The following is a 21,714-nucleotide window of genomic DNA, read 5'->3' as shown; positions in this document are numbered from 1 at the left end:
AAAATGAATCAAAATTTAATATAAAAAAAGCAAAGAATAAAAATTAGAAATCAAATAAATAAGGATCAAAGTTACAATGTCAATAAATAAAAGGACAACTCTAGCATTTTAAATGGCTAGAGTGAATCTTGAGGGGAGAAAAGAGAAAATAAAAAAATAAAAAAGAAGAGGCCACCGGCGACACACTGTCACCTCATGTGGAAGGAGACACCTCGATGCTTCCAATGTCATCGTGGAAGTTGTCGTTTAGACATTAAAAGATGCAACACACATTGCTAGAAGACCATAGACACCTTCCACCCATTGGTACATGCATGCGCTAGCCAACTTTGATTTTTTAATTATATTTTGTATATATTAAAATATCTAATTTTTTCTCAATCAACCTAATAGCAACTAAAAGATAAGATTAAAAAGATAAAAAAAAATCATTAATGTGAGTTAAATAAGTTTTATTTTTAAAGGTAATTTAATTATTTCATTATATTTTTAAAATACAAAAAAATCTTAGTTATTCCCTATTAATCTAATAATTACTGATTAGTATTATAAAAAAAATTATAGTACTCTTAATAGCTGGTTCATCTATTAATTTGTTTGTTTTGGAAAGATAAATTGGTTATTAAACTGTTTCAATAAACAGTGAATTCTCTAACAGTAAACGTGTTTTTCCCTCCCAATTCGCTTTTGCTAATGTAATAGTAATAAAAAGCCAAGACTTGAAACAAAACGAAACGCTACCGTTTAATTAAAACAGAAGAAAACCCGCCAAAAACAAACTTCCAACCAAAACTCCAAAACCCTCATCGCTCTCCAGATAAAACAAGAGGAGGGGAAAAAATTGTTTGGTCGTCGAGAAAATTTAAAGAAGTTATAATTCTCAGTTTTCTCTTCAACCAAATAGTATTTTTATACCTCCTTCCAATCCAATACCTGGAGACGTAGAAATCCAAGTGAATCATTATTTAGACGAGACAGGACACGATAGTAACCCTCGGTTACACCGAATTCAACAAAAAATAGATTTTGGATTGTTGTTGTTAGTGTCATTATTTAATCGAAAATGCATTAAATGTCTTCGCGTCTATTGTAAGCTTAGCTGGGCTTATGCATGTATTAGTACTATTACATGTAATAATCGAAAATGTACTCCGCTCCATGTATTAGTACTTTTGTTTGGTTTTATTTTCCTTTTGTGTTGAAATTGATTTTCTTTTTTTACTTCGTGTGTTTATTTATTTATTTTTCTGGCCAGAGAGATTGCTTCCTCTGATTGTTTTTGATTCATGGAAGGTTGCAATGGTTCTTCCCTCCCCTCAAAGGTACTTACTTCACTTCTTTATGTCTTTTAATGTTAATTTATGCGTATTTGGAGGCCTGTTTGATATTTAATTCGATTCTTGAAATGAATAGAGCTTGTTATCTTGAGTCAGGTACAGATTTTTCCTTTTTAAATTATGTCAAGGGCTTATAACAAGTATTTTATTTATTCTATATATAATAATCATCTCATTTTGTGAGTCAAGTTATAATTTTCTTCATTAAATAGACTGAATTCTGTGATATTTGTGACTTAGTAGTGTTTTGAGTATATATTTCAGATAATTTTCGAATCATTTCGAGGATAAGCATTTACTATAGTTTTTGGACTAGGTTTAATTTGTTTGCATGGTCTATATTAATAAGAATCGACTTTTTATTTATTATTAACAAGAATTAGTTCTGCATCGAGGAGAGAAAAGGGTTTGTGTTATGGCATTGATCTTTGCAACTGCTGAATCTAGCTTTATCCATCCTTACGTACCTTCACGGAAATGGGGTCTTATGAAGGATTTTCTGTGTATTTTCAAGTTTTATGACATTTACATGCATGCAGTTATGTAAGGCACTTAAAGGAAGAATATTAATTTAGGGAATCATTTTTTCTTTTGTTCAAGTTTTGACGGTGGAAGCTCATCATACATCCAAGTGATGATCAATGAACTAGCTTTCTTTGTTGCTTTATATAATCTTTGTGCGCTTTATTGAGATTTTGGGTACGATGAAACAAAGCAGCTGATGATCAATGAGCTTTATTTCTGCTAAGTTTTTCATTACAAATTAAGACAATTTCACTGTGGTTTTGTATATCAGAGGATTCAATCACAAGCAATCGACTCCGAAGGTCCATACCGGCTGCTTTCTTGTTCAAGCAAGGGTGACAAAGCTGGAGTGTTGCAGGAGTTAGAAAAAGGTGTGGAACCCAATCTGGCCGATTATGATAAGAGAACAGCTCTTCATTTGGCGTCTTGTGAAGGCTGTACAGAGGTTGTGATACTACTTCTTGAGAAAGGAGCAGATGTGAATTCTATTGATCGCTGGGGTCGCACTGTAAGTTTTTCTCATCTCTAAACTTGATATCTATTTGCTTGCCATGCATTAAGAAGAAGACACATTGGCAACTAATTAATGTGTTTAGCTGTGGAAGGTATGTGCTAAATGGTAAGGTCTCATTGCTCAGAGGCAGTCAGAGCTAGCGGCAGATATATTAAGAAACTAAAACTATGTCTCTATTTTGTTATATGGTTGATAATCATGCTTGCTTGGCACGTTTCAATTGATGCAGCGGAAGCTATAGGGATGATAACAACATAAAAACACAACAAATTTGAATGAGTGAAAAGAATTACAGATATGAATTTTAATGAAAATTCTTCTTACTATGAACTTTGTATTTAAACTTTAGTCTTCAAGCGAGTGTAACAAAAAACATATTCTGTGTATCGCATAACTGTACTCTCACATACAGGGTTTCCCTAAATTTCTGTCAGATTGCTATTATTATCACATCCGTAGAGTAGTAGTCAGATTTTTGGAATTCTGTCATTTTTATTCTGAAATTAAGTGTAGTTGACATTAGAAAATCTTCAGCCTCTGTCAGATGCTCGTAGCTTTGGTCACGAAGGTATTTGCAAGATTTTGGAAGCTCGAGGCGGAATAGATCCGGTATCGCACTTCCTTTGCATATATGCTGTACTAATTTATGTAAAGGAGACAGACCTAATGCTATATATATATATATATATATATCCATCATATGCTTTTTTTTATCTGCATTTCTCCTTAGATAATTGGTATACCTGGCCAAGATTTTCAGGTTAACTCAAATGAGAAATATCACTTTACGTGTAATTTTCAGGATATTTCTAACGAATTGAAAAATGGAGGACACTTTCTCAAACATATACCTATTTTAATTAACTTCAATATCGTATATAGCATTCAGCACTGACCTACTGTTTATTTGCACATTGTGTATACCTACTGTATGCACTGACCTACTGTTCATATGTTGCATGGTCAATTAAAACTATGGACTTAATGGTGTAGTGCTGTCAGAATTGCAACGATTAAGGCTTTTTTTTTTTTAGTTTAACGTGGATGTCCGGGTCAGCTTGCGCGCACCTCGACTAATCCCACAGAACCTGAAGTTAACGACCATGTAAGCCTCTAGTGGCCATCATATGAGCAACCACAAGGCTTGAACCTGAGACCATAGAGGGAGCAAACCTCTTGGTCCCAAGCTCTTACTACTGGCCCACTACCTAGATGGTTCAACGATTAAGGCGCTTGTTTATATTAGTGATGGATAAATAAGTGTTTTTCCATTAGTTCATATGGAATGTTATAGGACCAAACTATTTTGGGAACTCCATGGGTGTAGTAATATTGATCAATCAGTGTTTCACATTCAATTTCCCTATCATGATCTGCTTTTATGTTGTTATTTTCACTGGGACAGGTAGGACTTGACTCCCAGACTGCGTGCTATGAGATTGATTACTCTGAAGTGGGCATGGATGATGCAATACTCATTGGAGAAGTAATTACTGGATATCCCGATTTCTAAAGGCAAACTTAGGGCCCATGAAAACCTTTTTGATTGCCCCACGTCCTTTGGGTCGTAGGAGCTCCATTGAGATATTTAACCTTCACCACCAATATCGTCTTCACTTAATAATGTTATTGTGATGATCCCATTGACTTAGATCAAGAAGGCATTGCAGGGATCATATGGTGAAGTTTACTTAGTCAAATGGCGTGGTACAGAAGTAGCAGCAAAGACGATCCGTTCCTCCATTGCATCAGATCCAAGGGTGAGGTAAGTTTCATACCTGAAGTTGTGTGGCATGTTCTCTCTCTGTTTCATTGTCCTATATCTTATAAATATTCAAATTATACACATCTTAAAATTTAGGACATTAAATCAAAGTTTTTCTTAGTTTAGAGAATGATCTGCCTACCAGAAAATGTCCTCGTTCAAGTAAAAAAAACCGTGAAACTATTTCTCTAAGAAATCAAGAGAAGAAAAGAGAACAATGAAGAAGGTAGTAAATTCAAGATAAGAATCCATGTTTTTCAATATGTTCAAAGAATGATCTTACTATCTGAAATGACCTTTTTCAAGTTGATAAAACTATGAAACTACTGCACCAAGAAAAAACGAGAAGGAAAAGAAAACAACGAAAAATACAGTAATGATGTTAATAAATGTAGATCAACTAGGTGGCTATTGAGTATAGACTGATTCTAGCAACTTTAACTATTTTCAGATTTTATCTTAAGTTCATCTTCTCAGCACGTTAATTTCACAGGAATACCTTTCTGAAGGAACTGGGGCTGTGGCAAAAGTTGCGCCACCCTAATATAGTGCAGTTCCTTGGTGTTCTAAAGCACTCCGATCGGTTGATCTTCCTGACGGAGTACCTTCGCGATGTGGGTTATCCAATTTTCAATCATGACTGGACCTTTTTGGTATTTGTTTCGTTGACTCCAGACTAGAATTTGCTCCACTGATTTTTTCCTCCGATATGAACGTGTTAGGGAAGTTTGTATGACATCCTAAAACGGAAGGGAAGACTTGATCAGGAAACAGCAGTTTCGTATGCTTTAGATATTGCAAGGTAAGATGTTCAAAGAATGCTTCCTGTACTTGAAGTTTGCAAATAAAAGCTTAAGCATTTTCTTCGAACAAACTTGAAAAAAAAAAGATTATGTCGTTAATTCAACTCCAAGAGCATCCTGAAATGTATTTTTGTTACAGCAAAGATAATGTCGTTATAGAGGAGATTTTGCCAAGTAGTTGAAATTTAGCTTTCTTGAGTTGATTAGATCATTATAGAATCTATCTGACAAAAACTCCATTTCTTTCCATTAAAGCTGCCTTCTTGTTGAATTCTCCGAAGAAATTACAAGCAATTCGATGCAGTAGCATTTCCTGTTGTGTATTACCCTATTAATTAATTATTCTGCTTCTACTCATTTGAATCGAAATCATGTGGCCTCCACACGCTAAACCCTCTGTCATTGATCATGAAAACTTGCAGGGGCATGAATTATCTGCATCAACACAAACCACGTGCTATTATACACCGGGATTTGACACCAAGGTATATTGCTATCTGGATATTTCTGTTTCATGCTGATTGTGTTCGATACTTGGCTTGCATGTCAAATTACAAGAGTTTCTGACTCGCTTTTGTTAGGAAAAGAACATCAATCTAACTAAATTCATAATTTACAAGTTTCAATTCTTTTTACCTTTTTGCACAATTAAAATTAGAATGAATCTATTAACAAAATTAAACTATTAATAATATAAATCAACACCAAAAAAATTTATGTGAAAACCCCGATGATATAGAAAAAGTCAACTGTAGTCCACGTAAAACTTTCACTATCAACAAATAATAGGATCACAAAGTTTTTTCTTATTAGCTAAAACTAAGGGCTACAATATACAAACTCTTGTAAACTTACGTTGGAGCTTACGTCAACCCATACAAACTCTTCTTTAGCTTACAAACTAATTACTTTATGCCTTTCACTTTAGACTTTTAAGGGTAATCCATGTAGATCTCCTAAGACAAGTCAAAATAGCAGTTAAACCGAGCATAACTCGGATTGAAGATATCTTGAGCAAGGGTAAAAAGATTTCTTTAAAATCAATAGCTTTTTTCTAACCGAAATCTTTTACAACCAATCTTTCATATCTTGGTTGTGAGCAATTTTTATCAATTTTCAACATGAACACCCATTGATTCTAGAGTGATCTCTTGCTTTTAGAAAGTTTTACTAACTCGAAAGTGTGGTTTCCACGCAAGAATTTCATCGCTTATTACATGGCTATCAACCACTCAATTTTCTTCTTATATGACATAACTTCATCAAAAAATTTTAGCTCTCCCCTATTAGTAACTAGCTCATACTCACGAGGAGAATATATAGTGGAAGCTTAGTGAGTTCTAATGAAACTCCTTAATTATGGCTCAATTAGAGCTTCTTGAATAACATGTTTAAAAATAACATCATCATTATCATTAGCTGGCTCAGGATCATCAACTAATAGTCCAAAAGGCAAACTTCTATTATCATCATTTTACAAATCTCCTTCATGATTAAATGACATCAAAAAAAGACATCAAATATAACTATGGACTAGTTATTGAATTTGAATTTGCAAGAATAAAATTAGTAGATTCTATTTTTATCTTTTTGTTCAAAATCTTTAATAGTTTGATATTAAAAAAAAACACCTTTACTTCTCACAACTCTTTTTTATATATAACGTATAACCAAAGTCATCATCTTTAAAACCCAAGAAAACACATCACTTTGTCTTGCTACCAAGTTTAGATCTTTCATCTTTAGAAATATGTACAAATACCCTACAACTAAACACTCTTAAGTATGCATAAAAAATATCTTTTTCTTTTCATATTTTTTTGGAACATCAAAGCCATAAGAAAATTATAGAGAAAAATTGATCATGGCAATTGTCTTCAAAGTAAGCTTTCCATTCAGAGTAGAATTATTACGTGACACCACCAATATCTTTCAACTATCTAATAATAAACTCAATAGAACTAATGTTTTTATCTCATCAGCTATCTCAAGATTCATCAATGACATGTAATTCAAAAACCCTTAAAATTTATTTATGTGCACTGAAGTATCTTCACCATCTTTGCTCTTCAAATTTACAAGATCTCAAATCGCAAAAGCTTTATTTTATGTAATCTTCTTAGCAAAGGTTTCTTCTAATATCTTTAAAATTTTACAGTAGTTATGTTCTTGAGAAATATAGTCAATGGAATTAAAAGACACTCAATTTAGAACATTAGCAGTTGCTTTTCTATTAAGCACATTTCATTTTACCTCCTCCATATTGTCAGTGTTTTTTCCTTTGCACTATAGCGATAAAGCCAAATCATTGCAATGAAGGTGATCTTCCATCATTGTTTTTGATATAAAATAATTGAAGGCAGTAAAATCTTCATATTATATTTTAACTACACAAAAAAAATAATCTACACAACCAGTACTCTGATACCACTTTATTGGAAAAACAATATCAATCTAACCAAATTCACAATTCATAAATTACAATTCTCCTTTCTTGATGAAATTAAAATTAGGATCAACCAACAAATAAAATTAAGCAATTGATCACACAAATCAACAACAAAAAATTTTACATGGAAAACTCAATGTGAGAAAAACCACAAGACTATAATCCAACTAAAAACTTTCATAATCAACATATAATAGGATCATAAAGTGTTTTTTTCTTAGCTAAAATCAAGGGCTACAAAATATATATATATATATATATATCATGAATAACAACCTATTCTTGGAAATGCAACAAGATTAAAGAGGAAAGAGTCTAGAAAATCTTATAAAACCAACAGCCTTGTTTTATAAAAAAAAATTAACCAACCTAGGTACATCTCTAATTTTCAATCCAATCGTACAAAATGAATCGTCATTGCAATCTTGTTTCAAAGTGGCAAGTGATCTACATATCATAAAAAATTCTCCCACCTCAGGCCCAATCTCCTCACGTTAGTCTTCCTTTTCATCATCATAGATAGGCTCTTAAGAATCATCAATGCACTCCTCACCTTGTTCTGAATGAATAAGGTTCACTCGATGTTTTAGGCACTCGTTTGCAAGATGGCCAACTTGACCATATTTGAAGTAAGTTGCTGACCTATGAGTGCGGTTATTTTTCCCACCATCTTGCTTTGTGGAGGCTAATTTGTTCTTTCATATATAGAACTTCCAAGTTTTGTTTCAGAGTTTCCAGCCTTGGATGAGGAATTATGATTTGTACTTCAAAATGTTTATTTGGCCCACTTCGTGCAAGTTTAGCATCCAACTTTAATGCTAATTGCTAAGCATCATTCAACTTCTAAATCTTGTGAATTGAAAGTTTCAAACCCACCCCCCACAAATCTTGCAGCCAGTTGTTCTTCAATTTCTTGAGTATCATTGTGAGCCATTAACTTTTAAAACTCTTTAGCATAGTTAATCACTCTCTTATGTTCTTGTTGAAGATTATTAAACCGAGAGAAAATGCTGTGTAAATCAGAATGAAGGAGTTTCTCTTTAAGTCTGGACTTTATTCTCCCATATTCTGTAATTTTTGCTTTTCCTTTTCGAAGTCGCATCTCTTGGACTTACAATCTTATAGCTACCAGCTTCATTTTTTTTGTTTTCAGGAATTTCTTTGTAATCAAAGACTTTCTCAATAGCACTAAGCTAATCAAGAAATTTTTCAGGTTGAAGATGGCCTTAAATTAAATTCTGGTAATTCATTCTTTATATCATCTGAAGATTGAAAAAACATTTCAATCAATTTGCCTTCTTGATCTTGACAATTGACGAAAGGATCAACGTCGTCGGAGTCACTTTTAGAATTTCCATAACTTGAACCTTACTCTTCTCGAGCTTGATAACGTTCAAGCTATAAAGAAATCATAATCTGCCACCAACAGTCACAATAATAGAATATAAACTAAGGAAAAGTAACTGTCAAACTTAAAACATAATGTAAATAAAACATTAATAGAAGTTGTCTTCCAAGACAACTAGAAAGTTCCTAATATAGCTATAATTAGCCTTTTAGAAGAAAATAACGGGAATACCGTCAGCCAACATAAAAAATATAAATGATTGCTCACTGCATCACTTTACCTCCCTCCATGTAAGCGAAAGGAGAAAATGACAAATGAAAAAACTCAAAGGTTTTTTTTCAACTTAATGTTGCTAGGAATGTGTTACAAGATGAGTCTGGACACCTTAAGGTTACAGACTTCGGCTTAAGCAAAATTGCACAGGAAAAGGATGACCAAGGTTACATGATGACTGGAGGAACAGGTTCATGTAAGCCTTTCTTTCTTATTGAATTAATGTATCTGTTAGAACTAAAGATCTTTTGCCATGTAAAGATCACGTCATTTGTTGTGGCCAATGTTATGGGATATTACAGATCGCTACATGGCACCTGAGGTATATCGTCGAGAATCCTATGGGAAAAGTGTTGATGTCTTCTCCTTTGCCCTCATAGTACATGAGGTAACCGAATTCAAGCTTTGGGTTCATTTGAAATCAACATTGTTGTGACTTGTACATGGAACAATAAAGAGCATGATAGTTTTCGTATTCTGATTATATCATGATCTTGTTCATGCTGGTTTATATTTGTTGACAGATCTTCCAAGGAGGGCCATCAAATAGAACAGCACTCCCTGAGCATATTGCAGACAAGCGGGCATTTGAAGATGCTCGACCATCTCTATCCTCATTTGTTTACCCAGATCCAATTAAGATGTTAGCTTTCCTTCTCTTTCATTGTGTTTTATTTACCAGCACAAGATGAACTGCAATTCAGCATAACAACTGCAGCCCTCACGGTGCCTTGATTTATTTGAAAAGGCATGCCGCTAGATAGAACTATTAATGAAAACAGTAGTGGGGCTCTGAGGAGTTTTAGGTTGGTTATAAATGCTGGTCAATATTCTGTTCTGAGAATGGCATTCTGCAACCAGGTCTCATTATTTCTGGAACTCTTTGGTTCTGGACACACGCACGCCATACTGCCAAGGCTTTATCTAAAACTCTACAATTTAGTTTGCTTGATTATGCTCATGACTGCTTGCTTTCACTTGATTTAGGCTTCTTCGAGAGTGTTGGCACAAGAATCCTGAAAGTCGACCAACATTTGAAGAGATAATATCAAAGCTAGAGTCGATCCAGGAGAGTTTCCAAAGCAAGAAAGACGCAGGGGGCTGTTGTTCCTGTTGCATCTTATAGAGATTAACTGAACAGCAACACATACACATCCCGACTCCAATTTTCACCATACTGAATGTGTGTTCTCCTTTTCACCCTGTATTCTCCTTTCTGTATTTGATTTATGCCTTCCCTTTTCACCATGCACTTGTGTATCTGCTGCTGCATGTTAGGCCCTACATATCCTTGGGGAAGTCTTATCTCCAGATATCATGTATAAAAGTCGTTTGGGGAATTCTTATGGACACTCTGTCATTCACAATTTTCCATGTAATTTTCATGCACATTTGTCTCTGAAATGGTCCAAATTTGTCAAGCCAGAGAAATCTGACGCTCCCTGCACTGCAGCACTTTCATCATTATTGCCGCATCCCCTGCCATGACCTCAGTTTGGCCTCCACAACCAGATCACAACTTAAACAGCAACAAGAGCACAGGTGCCTGAAGATATCATTATTTCTTCTAAGTTCATGGCTACAGTGTGGCCTGAGAGGTTATATGGATTGGAACAGAATCTTCAGATTGTATTTACTTGTTTCATTATCTTGGATCAAATAAGCGCATGGGGTTCGAGAATATAACAGGCCAACTAATAAAAATTCAAAAAAATAAAAAATAAAGAGATCAGCTATATATTCACTGTGCACTGAAAGCTGAATCACTGTTGATTTACTTGGTGTTTTCATTATTTTATTTTGTTGTCATTCTTTTCGGTTACTTATGATTTTTTTAGTGTGATCCTATCATTTAGGTTTACATAGGATTGTGATTGATCATTTATTTAGGTTAGATTTTTAAGGGTAATTTCTCGCAATGTTGAAAAAAGATTCTAGCGGTGAGCAAAATCAAATTTAATTTTTTTTTATTAAACATAATAAAAACTATGAGGATTAAAATTGACACCGTAACAAATTCCCAACCACTTTGTTTTTCCTACTACAACTCCTGCGTGTTTTTAACATTTTTTGTTCCCAAAGTTTTTTTTATTTTTCATTCTTAATCCTTCTTTTTATGAGATTTTAATATTTTGATTTAAAACTTTAATTTATTTATTTTTTTTGCATTTAAATCCTTAAGTTAGAAAGAAAAAACAAATCATCAAAAAAACAGTAAAGGAGAGAGAAATTCATATGTTGGTCACAACCCAATAGCCAAAATTATAATTCTAAATGTTAATGGCTTCCATTTATAAAAGGAGTTCTATTTAGCTGTGTTTTATCTTTTTTTTTGTCAAAAACAAATTAGGGTTGAGAAAAAAAAACTTAATTTCAAAAATGTTTTTAAATTGAAATAGATTGGAAAACCCACTAATTAATTTTTCCCACCTCATTGGTGGTTGGAATTTGGAGATGTATAGTTTTTTTAAAAAAAAAAATAAGTAAACAAGGTAGTTGAAATTTAGAGATGCAAGTGATGCTTTATCTATTTTTTTATTAAAAAAAAAAGATGTAATTAAAATTTGGAGATGGAAATAATGTTTTATATATCTTGAGGCATGAGATGATGCCTAACCTCCTTCCTTATAGGTAAGGAGTGATAGCCCATCCATGCCTATGTACCTAATCTATTTTATTATTTTTTGTTTTTTCACCTTAAAATCTTGATTTAAATCCATTAAAATAGATTAAATAAAATTTTATTTGAGGCTTTTATAGTACAATTTAATTTATTTTTTACTTAAATCATAGCTATTTTTTTATTATATTAGCAAGTGTTCTTTTACACAACCCTTTATAATGTTTTTTCTTTTTTTTAAAGAAAATTTTATTTGATCGCTTTTCTACATATATCTATTTTTATATTTTTGTGATTAAATAAAAAATTATTTTATAAAATAAAGTTGCTAGACTCAATTGAATAATGTGTTTAACAAGTAACTTATATCGATTTAAAATATTATCATTTTAATATTTAAAAAACAAAGTGAAAACACTATTGCCTTAATATTTAAGGTAAATTTTGGATTTTGCTAGGTTGCTAAGTCGTGTGTTGATTCATTTAGTCAATCAGGTTATATAAAGGTTGACTCCAACCTAGGTTGCTAGAAAAGATTTTAATTCAATGAATTTATAATTTTAATTGAAATTTATTAAAACATAAACAATAACTATTAATACTAATTTTCAATTTAAATTAGTTTTTTTATCTAACTCTTGCAATTTAAATTAACTTTTTATCTAACTCGTATTAGAACGTAAGTGAATTCAATGTGGATTGTGATAATAATTTTTTTATTATTTTTGCAATTTAAATTAGTTTTTTATCTAACTCTTGTAATTTAAATTAACTTTTTATCTAACTTGTATTAGAGTATAAGTGAATTCAATATGGATTGTAAAAAAATTACTATTTTTGCAATTTAAATTAGTTTTTTATCTAATTCTTACAATTCAAATTAACTTTTTATCTAACTCGTATTATAATATAAGTGAATTCAATCCAGATTGTGATAATAATTTTTTTTTATTTGCTTTAATATTTTCTACTTTGGATATTTTTTTTTCCTTTCTAATTTCATTAAAATCTTTCTTGTCGTTAAAAATCACTTTAGCAACATTTACACATTATATATATATATATATATATATATATATATATATATTAAAACAATTTTGGTCTGAACCAAAATAAAACGCAATTCAATTATTCAAATAATATCCGTATCCGATTAATTGCTACAATTTGTTGTTTATATATACCATAGTTCCAATCCAACGAAGCTGGTCTGATTAGTCTACTCTAAGGGGGTAGTTAAAGTTCTTAACCAGTAAAGAAGCTATCCGATTAATTATGGTTAACAGATACAAGAAACAAGATGGTCATAAAAAATTGATTTTCCTAAATTCTACAGTCCATGAAGCACTGATTGTTATTATTTTATTTCATTTTTTTTATTTTTTATTTTTATCATCTATGGCATGTTAATTCAACAATCAGACAGATAGTCGAGTTTTTCACTAGAATACTATAAAGTTATAAAATGAAACACGTTTCATTAACGAATTGTCTGGGTGGTGTAGTCGGTTATCACGCTAGTCTCACACACTAGAGGTCCCCGGTTCGAACCCGGGCTCAGACAACCATGTTTTTGGTCTGGAATCCAATTTTTGGTCTGGCCTCCTCATTCAAATAAAACTCACGCGTTGTCTACCTTGGCCCTTTTTTTCTGGTAAGAATATCAGTCGCCCATAAAAGGGCCTGCTTCCGTGCTTGCTCTCTGCCAGATTCTTGTCCAAAAATGCCGGCTCACACACTGACTCTCCCATATCACCCTCCCACACCACTCAATTTCTCTCGCTCTTCTCGTACTCTTCCTTCTCTGGCATCACCACAATACCCCTTGAATCTGACTCTCAGAGACCATTCAAGATCAGTTTTTTTCAATCCAGTCAATAGGATGTCTAGTTCTGGAAAACATGGAATCTTGGTTACGGTCAGTTGTGTGGCAAAAGAGGGTGGTACTGATGACGATAAAGATGATGGGTTTTATATGAGGAGGTGTGTGGAGTTAGCAAGGAAAGCAATTGGGTGTACTAGTCCTAATCCTATGGTGGGTTGTGTTATTGTTAAAGATGGTAAAATTGTTGGTGAAGGTTTTCACCCTAAAGCTGGCCAGCCTCATGCTGAGGTAACAAAAACCCACTTTTCTTTTCTTGTCTTGTCTTGTCTTCTCTTCTTTTATCTAAAGCTTTATCTGGTAACCTGATGAAAAATATTGGGTATTCTTACAAAATAAAAGGAAGTGGTTAGTCTTTTGAGCCAAATTGATGAATTAGGATTAATTGATTTTATTGTATTGATAATGTTGGCCATAGGTGGAGTCTGAAGTTTGCTAATGTAGCTTCTTTTCTTTTTTTAAATATTGGGAATTATTTCTTGCTTCTGGGTAGAAATGATGAACTTGTGCCTCAATTATTGATCTTTTTTGGACTTTTTTTAATGATGCCAAAAGTTCTTTGCCACTCACCTCTTTTGGTTTTTCAAGGGGATTTCCATGCGGTCTAGTAATATGTTTTACATTCTTGAAGCAGTATTATCTATACTTGGAAAGAAAAGGAAGCACTTCTGAAATCTCACTACAAGATGTCTTAAAGTGAATTCTATTATTCGGCTGTTAGCTCATGCAGCTAGCATTCTTCTATCTTTTTCCACGAGCTGTACTGTTCAACTTGCCATGTTTGTTTGACGAACTGTTTGAGAATGATTTGATTTCAGGTCTTTGCCCTTAGAGATGCCGGGGATTTGGCTGAGAATGCAACAGCTTATGTGAGCTTGGAACCATGTAATCACTATGGGAGAACTCCACCATGCAGTGAAGCCCTGGTAAAAGCCAAAGTGAAGAAGGTTGTTATTGGGATGATTGATCCAAACCCAATTGTGGCTTCCAGAGGTGTGCAAAGATTGAGAGATGCAGGAATTAATGTAGTTGTTGGTGTAGAAGAAGAATTGTGCAAGAGGCTCAATGAGGCCTTTATCCATAAAATGCTGACAGGGTCGCCCTTTGTTACGCTTAGGTAATTTACTCCCTACTATTATTTCAAAATAGAAAGCAAAACAATCATCAATGGACATCTTTATTTAGTTTTTTAATTGATTTGCTTGGGTAGTAATTCATATTTAGCCTCTCTTTATTTCAATGATCAAGTTTCTGAGTACCTTAGTTTTGCGCAATCCAATTGTAAAAGTGATCTAATTTAAGGCATCGCATAAACGTGCAGGTACTCCCTCTCAGTCAATGGCCATCTTGTAAACCAACTTGGGGAAGGAGTCACTGACTCTGGTGGATACTACTCTCAATTGTTACAAGAATATGACGCAGTTATACTTTCTGCCTCGTTAACTGGCAGTTCCCCATTTCCTGCATCACAAGAACCTGGTGCCAATCAACCCCTTTGGATTCTGATGGCAGGAGGCCCTAGTTCTCCAATCCAAATTCCTCTACTCACGGAAGAGGCAGCTTCTAAAGTTACGATATTTACAGACAAAGAGGCAAGTGAAGAACCAGAAACTTCTAAAAAGGGTATTGAAACTGTGGTTTTGGATAAGATAAATTTGAATGCAATTTTGGAATATTGTAAAAGCCGGGGACTATGCAGTGTTTTGATGGATTGGAGAGGCAGTTTCGTTGAGCTTGAAGAGCTCCTAAAAGATGGTACTGAGCAGAATTTATTGCAAAAAATTGTGGTGGAAGTATTACCTTTCTGGGATGAAAGCAGTGGTTTAAGTTCTCTCACGGCATCAAAGAGCATTCGACGAAGGCTAAAAGTCAATAACTTACAGCCCAAGATCTCGGGTGATCAGAGCATTGTACTGGAGGGTTATCTATAGTGCTATAAGACGTAGGAACTTATGGCGGCAGTACTAGTTTTGACAAGTACTTCGGCTACTGGTCTATCCCATGAGGGCATAAATTTTGGCGATTGATCTATGCCAGCCAGGCAACCTCGCCAATTCTTTTACTGGCCTGGGAAAGGTGCAGCCCACCCCGCCAATATCTTTGTGCGAGTCATGGAAACTCTTACCTGTATTTCAAATTGACAATAAAGTGGCATTTCCCGATTGTTTTATAGTAAATATATAACTAGATAGTTGTACCGCACAATGGCATGGGTGACCTTTCAATGTATTAACTATGTTGCGGGTGACCTTTCAATGTTTCAACATATTAATGAATTTATATATAAGCAGTCTATTAATATAAATCACAAACAAAATTCGCAGCATATAAAGATTCATTAGAATGACAAACCAATGCAAAAGGGCTATGGATTTTGATTTTTTTTGTACAAAGAGTATAGGCAATTGGCAAGCAAAAGAGAAAAAATAGTGTCCAAAGATCAACAATGTTGTTAGGCCTACCAAAGCCATGAGGTGAGCATATTTACAATTCATATGACTAAGGAAATTATTGAAAAAATTGCAAATGACACAAAAAAAAGCTTACTGAAATTTATATTGACAACTTATCAGTCATTGCATTAGTAAAGAATCCAGTATTTCATAATAGAAAGTAAGCATATTGACATAAGATTTCATTATCTATGGGATTGCATTGCAAAAAAAAAATTGAAGTCAAGTATATAAAGATATAAGACCAAGTTGTGGATATATTCACAAAGCCATTCAAATATGATGTTTTTATTAAGATAAGAGATGTGTTGGAAGTTATAAAGAAATCAAGTTTAAGGAGAGATGTTAAAAGTAAATCAGATTTTGGTTTTGAAAAACAGAAAAACTAGTTTACTGGTTAAGAACCAGTCAACCGACTAGAATAAATTGAATTGGTCAGCCGATTCAGAAACAATCAATCGGTTCAGTCGATAAAATATAATTCATGTTCAGATTAGAATTTTCTTACATTAGTTTCATTTCTTGATTGTCTAGGACTTTATGCTTATAAAAAAACTTATAATTTAGCATTATGTAGAAAAACAAAAGAGGGAGAATAACTAAGAGAGCTTAAAGAGAAACACTTAATAAAAATATATCTTCCTCTCAATTTTCTTCTTGTTCTTAAGTTTTTGACTTTACATTACTGTTTTTTATCTTCTACACCATGCTCATCTTTCTTCCAACAGTCCCGACCCATGTGAAAATGACCACTGCTTATAAAGGAATCACGTCTATATAACAGGTTTGTCTTTTATTTTTTTAGGGCTAGCTGTTGCAACAAAACAGACAATGAGAGACAAAAAAAAAATGAGAGATTCATTGGAGAGAAATTTTGCAGTTTGAGTATAGTTTGTTCAATTTCTACATTATAACTCATTCACTTTTGGATAACCTAAAATTTTGACACCAAGTTTCAAATATATAAATCTTGATTATGCATGGTTAGATTAAAGATTACATTTTTAAGTCGATTGTTTCATTATAAAATAGAGTTATTAATTTTTGTGAGGATTTCTCACCTTTCTCACTTTAATCTTGTTATATTTGAAGAATAAATTGTTCTTAATGATTTATTTGTTGTGACATTTCTAAGAAAGAACACTTTGTGATCCCATTATTTGTTAACAATGAAAATTTTTAAATAAACCACGATCCCGTGGTTTTTTTCACATCGAGTTTACCACTTAAAAAATCTTGGTGTTGATTTGTTGTGATTGGTTACTTAATTTTATTGATTGGTTGATCATATTTTAATTGCACAAAAAAGGAAGAGGATTCTAACTTGTGAATTTGGTTATATTAATGCATTTTCCAACAAAGTGGTATTAGAGTACTCGTTATATAGATTTTTTTCTCTCTCTCCTCTCTTTTCAATATAATGATATTGGAGGCACATTGAAACTTTGATTACAACATCACCGGTATTATAAAAAAGATCTCAACAAGATGAATTCAACAACATCAAAAAGGTCAGTAATGATGACTGGAGTGGGTTGCACTTACAACCAAAGACAAGTCACTCGATATATTTAGGGGAAAAAATACTTACCACCAAAGAGACGAGTCACCCGATACATTTGAGGAAAAAAAATATGGTCTACTCTAGTCACTATTAGTGACTTTTCTTGGTGTCGTTTGATTCATCTCATCGAGATATTTTTAATGGTACTAGTAGTGTCATAATTGAAGTATTGGTATACTTCTAAGATCTTTTTTTTTTCTTTCATCTCTTCTCGTTGTAATTTGTTGTAATTTATACAACTCATTTCATAATTTCTTTGAAATGTTATATTTTTTATGTCACAGTTAGCTTGCCAAGAATCCGATGGTTGATTAGCAACAAGATTAGCTTAATTATATGCAAACTGCTATTCATGCCACAGTTAGATGTACAAATATCTCAAGCAATTCATTCTTTTGTCCAGATAAATAACTATTATTATTCTGCCACTGAAGTATATATACTGCTCTGTTGCTTCTCTCTTCCACTTTTTTTTTTAAAAAATTATTGGACTTCACTTGCCTAACCAAGCTACACCGAAAAGTTTAAAATGCTACAAAACAACATAAGAATATAACTTGTTGTGGGTATTAAGCATTATCTTAAATTAAATAGATGCTTTTTAAAATAATTTGTGCAATAAGAATAAAATATTTATTTATTTAGTTTTTGAAAGAAAAAAAATCCTCCTGCCTCTGCCTTACGCGTCCTCTAAAGTCTAAAGTGAAAGCAGGGAAAAATCAACCAACCAAATAAGGTCCATCATAAAGTATATAGCATTCACTAATTACCTCTAATTTGTTTCCTTCATGTTTACGTACCGAATAAATTCCAAAATTGTCAAAATATCATTGGACTTGTACAGCATGCGTACCGTGATAAAATGGCCATTCTTGCTTATTTACAATGGAGTTTTCCACGTTCCAAGAAAGCTACTAAATTGCCCTCATTTTGTGTTATGCTTTGATCTATATAAAGCTTGGTAGCTAGAGATTCAACCTCTTCACACCAAATCATCACTGAACAAAAAGAGAAAATATAATATGAAGAAGCAAGTCTGTTCAAGTGCTCTCTTTGTCTCTTTTCTTTTTCTTGCTACGTTATGTTTAAGCATTGAAGCTCAGACTTGCAAGCCTAGTGGCAACATCAGAGGGAGAAAGCCTCCTCCAAACCAATGTAATCAGGAGAATGACTCCGATTGCTGTGCAGATGGCAAGCTTTACCCCATTTTCAAATGTTCACCTGGAGTGACCGGCCGCACAAAAGCAACCTTAACATTGAACAGCTTTGAGAAAGGTGGAGATGGCGGAGCACCGTCAGAATGCGACAACCATTACCACTCAGATGATACACCTGTGGTGGCACTTTCAACTGGATGGTATAATCATGGGAATCGATGCTTAAACTTTATAAATATCCATGGAAATGGTAAGAGTGTCAGGGCTATGGTAGTTGATGAGTGCGACTCTACGATGGGATGTGATTCTGACCATGACTACCAGCCTCCTTGTGCTAACAACATCGTGGATGCCTCGAAAGCAGTTTGGAAAGCATTAGGAGTGCCTGAAAGCGACTGGGGTGAGATGGATATTTACTGGTCTGATGCTTGATTCACCCTTTTCTGTTTTCTGGGGCAATTTGTTGTGGCATCAGGTTGATCCAGGCCTTATACTATTTAGCTTTATACTATATATGTAATCACAGCATGTGTTTAAGACTTTGTGTGAACTAGAAAAAGCTTTGAGATCAAGTATCTCTTTGATCGACAAATTTCTCAATTAAATTTTAAATTCTGTGCCTCATTTATTCGACTAAAACAAGCTATCGATCTTCCTGAAAAACTGTGAGGATTACTCAGAGAATTAACTGATTATTACATAATGACGACAGTGATATTAATCGAACGATGGCCATTAAACAGACATTCTAAAAAGTAAGCCATATGTTAGAAGATATTGCAGGGATCTCTTTCCCCAGAATGTTTATCTTAGTAACAGCTAGCGCTGTGGCCTTTGCTTTTCTGATCAAAGAAACAAAAACAAATGCTGCCTAAATCTTATCCTATGCCACTAGTTTCCTCATTTTAAGCAATGAAAAATGAGAAAACCTTATTGGTGCAGATGCTATACATTGATAAGCATCTGTGGTTCTATTAGTTCTCGTTCAGTGAACACTGCCACGCACGGTGAAGTCAAATTCTTTTAAACCCATACATCACCACTAGTGCATGCTATTATGATTTCCAAGCATGTGAGCCAAAAAAATCAGGAAAAAACTAATCAGATGTTAAATCTTTAACAACTTTTTCAGAAGTGTGGCATTAAGCTGACACGCTTATTAGGGTTCTTGGTTTGAGGTCATAAAAATCCTCAAAACCTCGGAAATATGCATAGGATTAACAAGTCAAAAGGGGGCGACGTACGGCAGTGGATCGAATCTGTGGGTTTCAATAACATGGAAAAGCACCTATTTGATTGCAGATTGCGTTGTTGTTATTACTTGGAAAATCAAAGATACGTTGTTTAGAACTTTTTTATTGAAAAGTGCACATTTTTCCTTTTAAATTAGGCTCAAAGAAAAGAAGCGGTTGACTTTCAGGTAGCAAATCATCAGGGTAGCTAGAGAAGGATAAAGACAAACTCAGATCTTATGGCCCAACTTATCAGATTAATTAATGACTGGAATGTGGCTGAAAAGTTTATGGATCAGCTAGCTTGATACACAAAAATCTAAGAAGGTATTCTCACATGGTAAACATGCAATTGTTTTAGATGTCAAAATCTACTTTGAAAAAATATGAATTACCACTACCAAAAAATTCATATTCACAAATTATGATCTGAATAAAGGTATTCCAGTATAATATTTGTAAAAACAGCTGACATTCTTAGTTTCTTGTGAAACTAGTCTTGTTATTCACTGCTAAACTGCTCGTACATTATAAAATTGTAGCATTGAACTCAGTGATCTACATTATTCTAGCTGACGAAGTAGAGATCACGATGATGTGACATGGTGACCCTTTACAGCAACACTAGCTGAGTTAATTTTTACGGAATCGAGTTCCTGCTTTGGACGTTGAAGCAGAATAATTCGGGATTTTATCAGCTCATGACCCTTTAAGCAGCCATACATCAATTAAATAACCGTATAAAAACCATATAATTGAAAGCAGGATTGGAAGTTCCTGACAGTATCAGGCTAGGAAAGTTATGTAGGAAAAAAGCCTATTTTCCCAGCGTGAGGCGGACGCTATAGAAATGCTACCACAATTTCGATATGCCTTTATTTTGTTTTTATCAGCAAATTCAAGTCTTGTAAGTTGCAACCACTCGGTGTGTTCATCTATCTTAACACAAGGGAAACAAATGTATATGGGTATTCTGTAATATTTTGAGAATCATATGGTCAAATTCATAAAGTCATTGTTATAAATATGGCTCTTAAATATCCTGTCTTGCACCAAACACATTACAGAAGAAGAAACACAAAGAAGTGCGAGAGGATGAGGACTTTTAGCGTGAGATTTTCTGCTCCCCTCCTGGTCGTTCTCGTCTTAACATATGCTTTACACATTGAAGCCCAGCAATGTCGTCCTAGCGGCCAGATTAGGGGAACGAATCCTCCTCCGGACCAATGCAACCAAGAGAATGATTCGGATTGTTGCAAAGATGGCAAGTACTACACGACTTACAAATGTTCACCACTGGTGTCCAGCCACACAAAAGCAACCCTTACCCTAAACAGCTTTGAGGGAGGCGGAGATGGCGGTGCACCGTCAGAATGTGATAACCAATACCACTCAGATGATACACCTGTGGTGGCACTCTCAACGGGATGGTACAACCACGGGAGCAGATGCTTTAACTACGTAAACATCCATGGAAATGGTAAGAGTGTGAAGGCCATGGTAGTTGATGAGTGTGACTCTACAATGGGATGTGATTCTGACCATGACTACCAGCCTCCTTGTGCTGACAACATCGTGGATGCTTCAAAAGCAGTTTGGAAAGCATTAGGAGTGCCTGAAAGCGACTGGGGTGAGATGGATATTTACTGGTCCGATGCTTGATTTTCTAATGTAATTTGTAGTAGTGGTATATATATATGGATTTTCTATCTGTTAAATTCTGGAGAAGTAGTTGTGATGCTGTGACATCTTCATTTGATGAAAACAAACAAAATCTAGTAACCAAAACCCA

General features: G+C 33.9%; 3 protein-coding genes and 1 non-coding gene across 4 annotated transcripts; all 4 read left to right on the top strand.

The window, feature by feature from the left end:
• Positions 1-1,814: 1,814 nt before the first annotated feature.
• Positions 1,815-10,140, top strand: LOC133690785 (serine/threonine-protein kinase VIK-like). Its single transcript, XM_062111048.1, has 11 exons — positions 1,815-1,850; positions 2,134-2,370; positions 2,890-2,985; positions 3,782-3,862; positions 4,029-4,141; positions 4,635-4,794; positions 4,864-4,943; positions 9,098-9,210; positions 9,317-9,402; positions 9,539-9,657; positions 10,002-10,140. The coding sequence occupies exons 1-11, from the start codon at positions 1,815-1,817 to the stop codon at positions 10,138-10,140; spliced, it is 1,260 nt and encodes a 419-aa protein (XP_061967032.1).
• A 2,984-nt stretch (positions 10,141-13,124) lies between these two features.
• On the top strand, positions 13,125-13,198 carry TRNAV-CAC (transfer RNA valine (anticodon CAC)). Its single transcript has one exon. It is a non-coding gene; the product is annotated as a tRNA-Val (tRNA).
• A 69-nt stretch (positions 13,199-13,267) lies between these two features.
• LOC133690479 (riboflavin biosynthesis protein PYRD, chloroplastic) lies at positions 13,268-15,803 on the top strand. Its single transcript, XM_062110698.1, has 3 exons — positions 13,268-13,747; positions 14,335-14,633; positions 14,838-15,803. Exons 1-3 carry the CDS (start codon positions 13,358-13,360, stop codon positions 15,445-15,447), a joined length of 1,299 nt encoding a protein of 432 aa, XP_061966682.1. The 5' UTR covers positions 13,268-13,357; the 3' UTR covers positions 15,448-15,803.
• A 2,623-nt stretch (positions 15,804-18,426) lies between these two features.
• Positions 18,427-21,584, top strand: LOC133690643 (putative ripening-related protein 1). The gene is made up of 2 exons (XM_062110881.1): positions 18,427-19,116; positions 21,099-21,584. The coding sequence occupies exons 1-2, from the start codon at positions 18,556-18,558 to the stop codon at positions 21,582-21,584; spliced, it is 1,047 nt and encodes a 348-aa protein (XP_061966865.1). The 5' UTR covers positions 18,427-18,555.
• The last annotated feature ends 130 nt before the right edge of the window (positions 21,585-21,714 follow it).

Source organism: Populus nigra, chromosome 4, assembly GCF_951802175.1.
Source record: "Populus nigra chromosome 4, ddPopNigr1.1, whole genome shotgun sequence".
Taxonomy (NCBI): domain Eukaryota; kingdom Viridiplantae; phylum Streptophyta; class Magnoliopsida; order Malpighiales; family Salicaceae; genus Populus; species Populus nigra.
The sequence above is the reverse complement of the archived record's forward strand: the minus strand, read 5'-3'. Positions and strand labels throughout refer to the sequence as shown.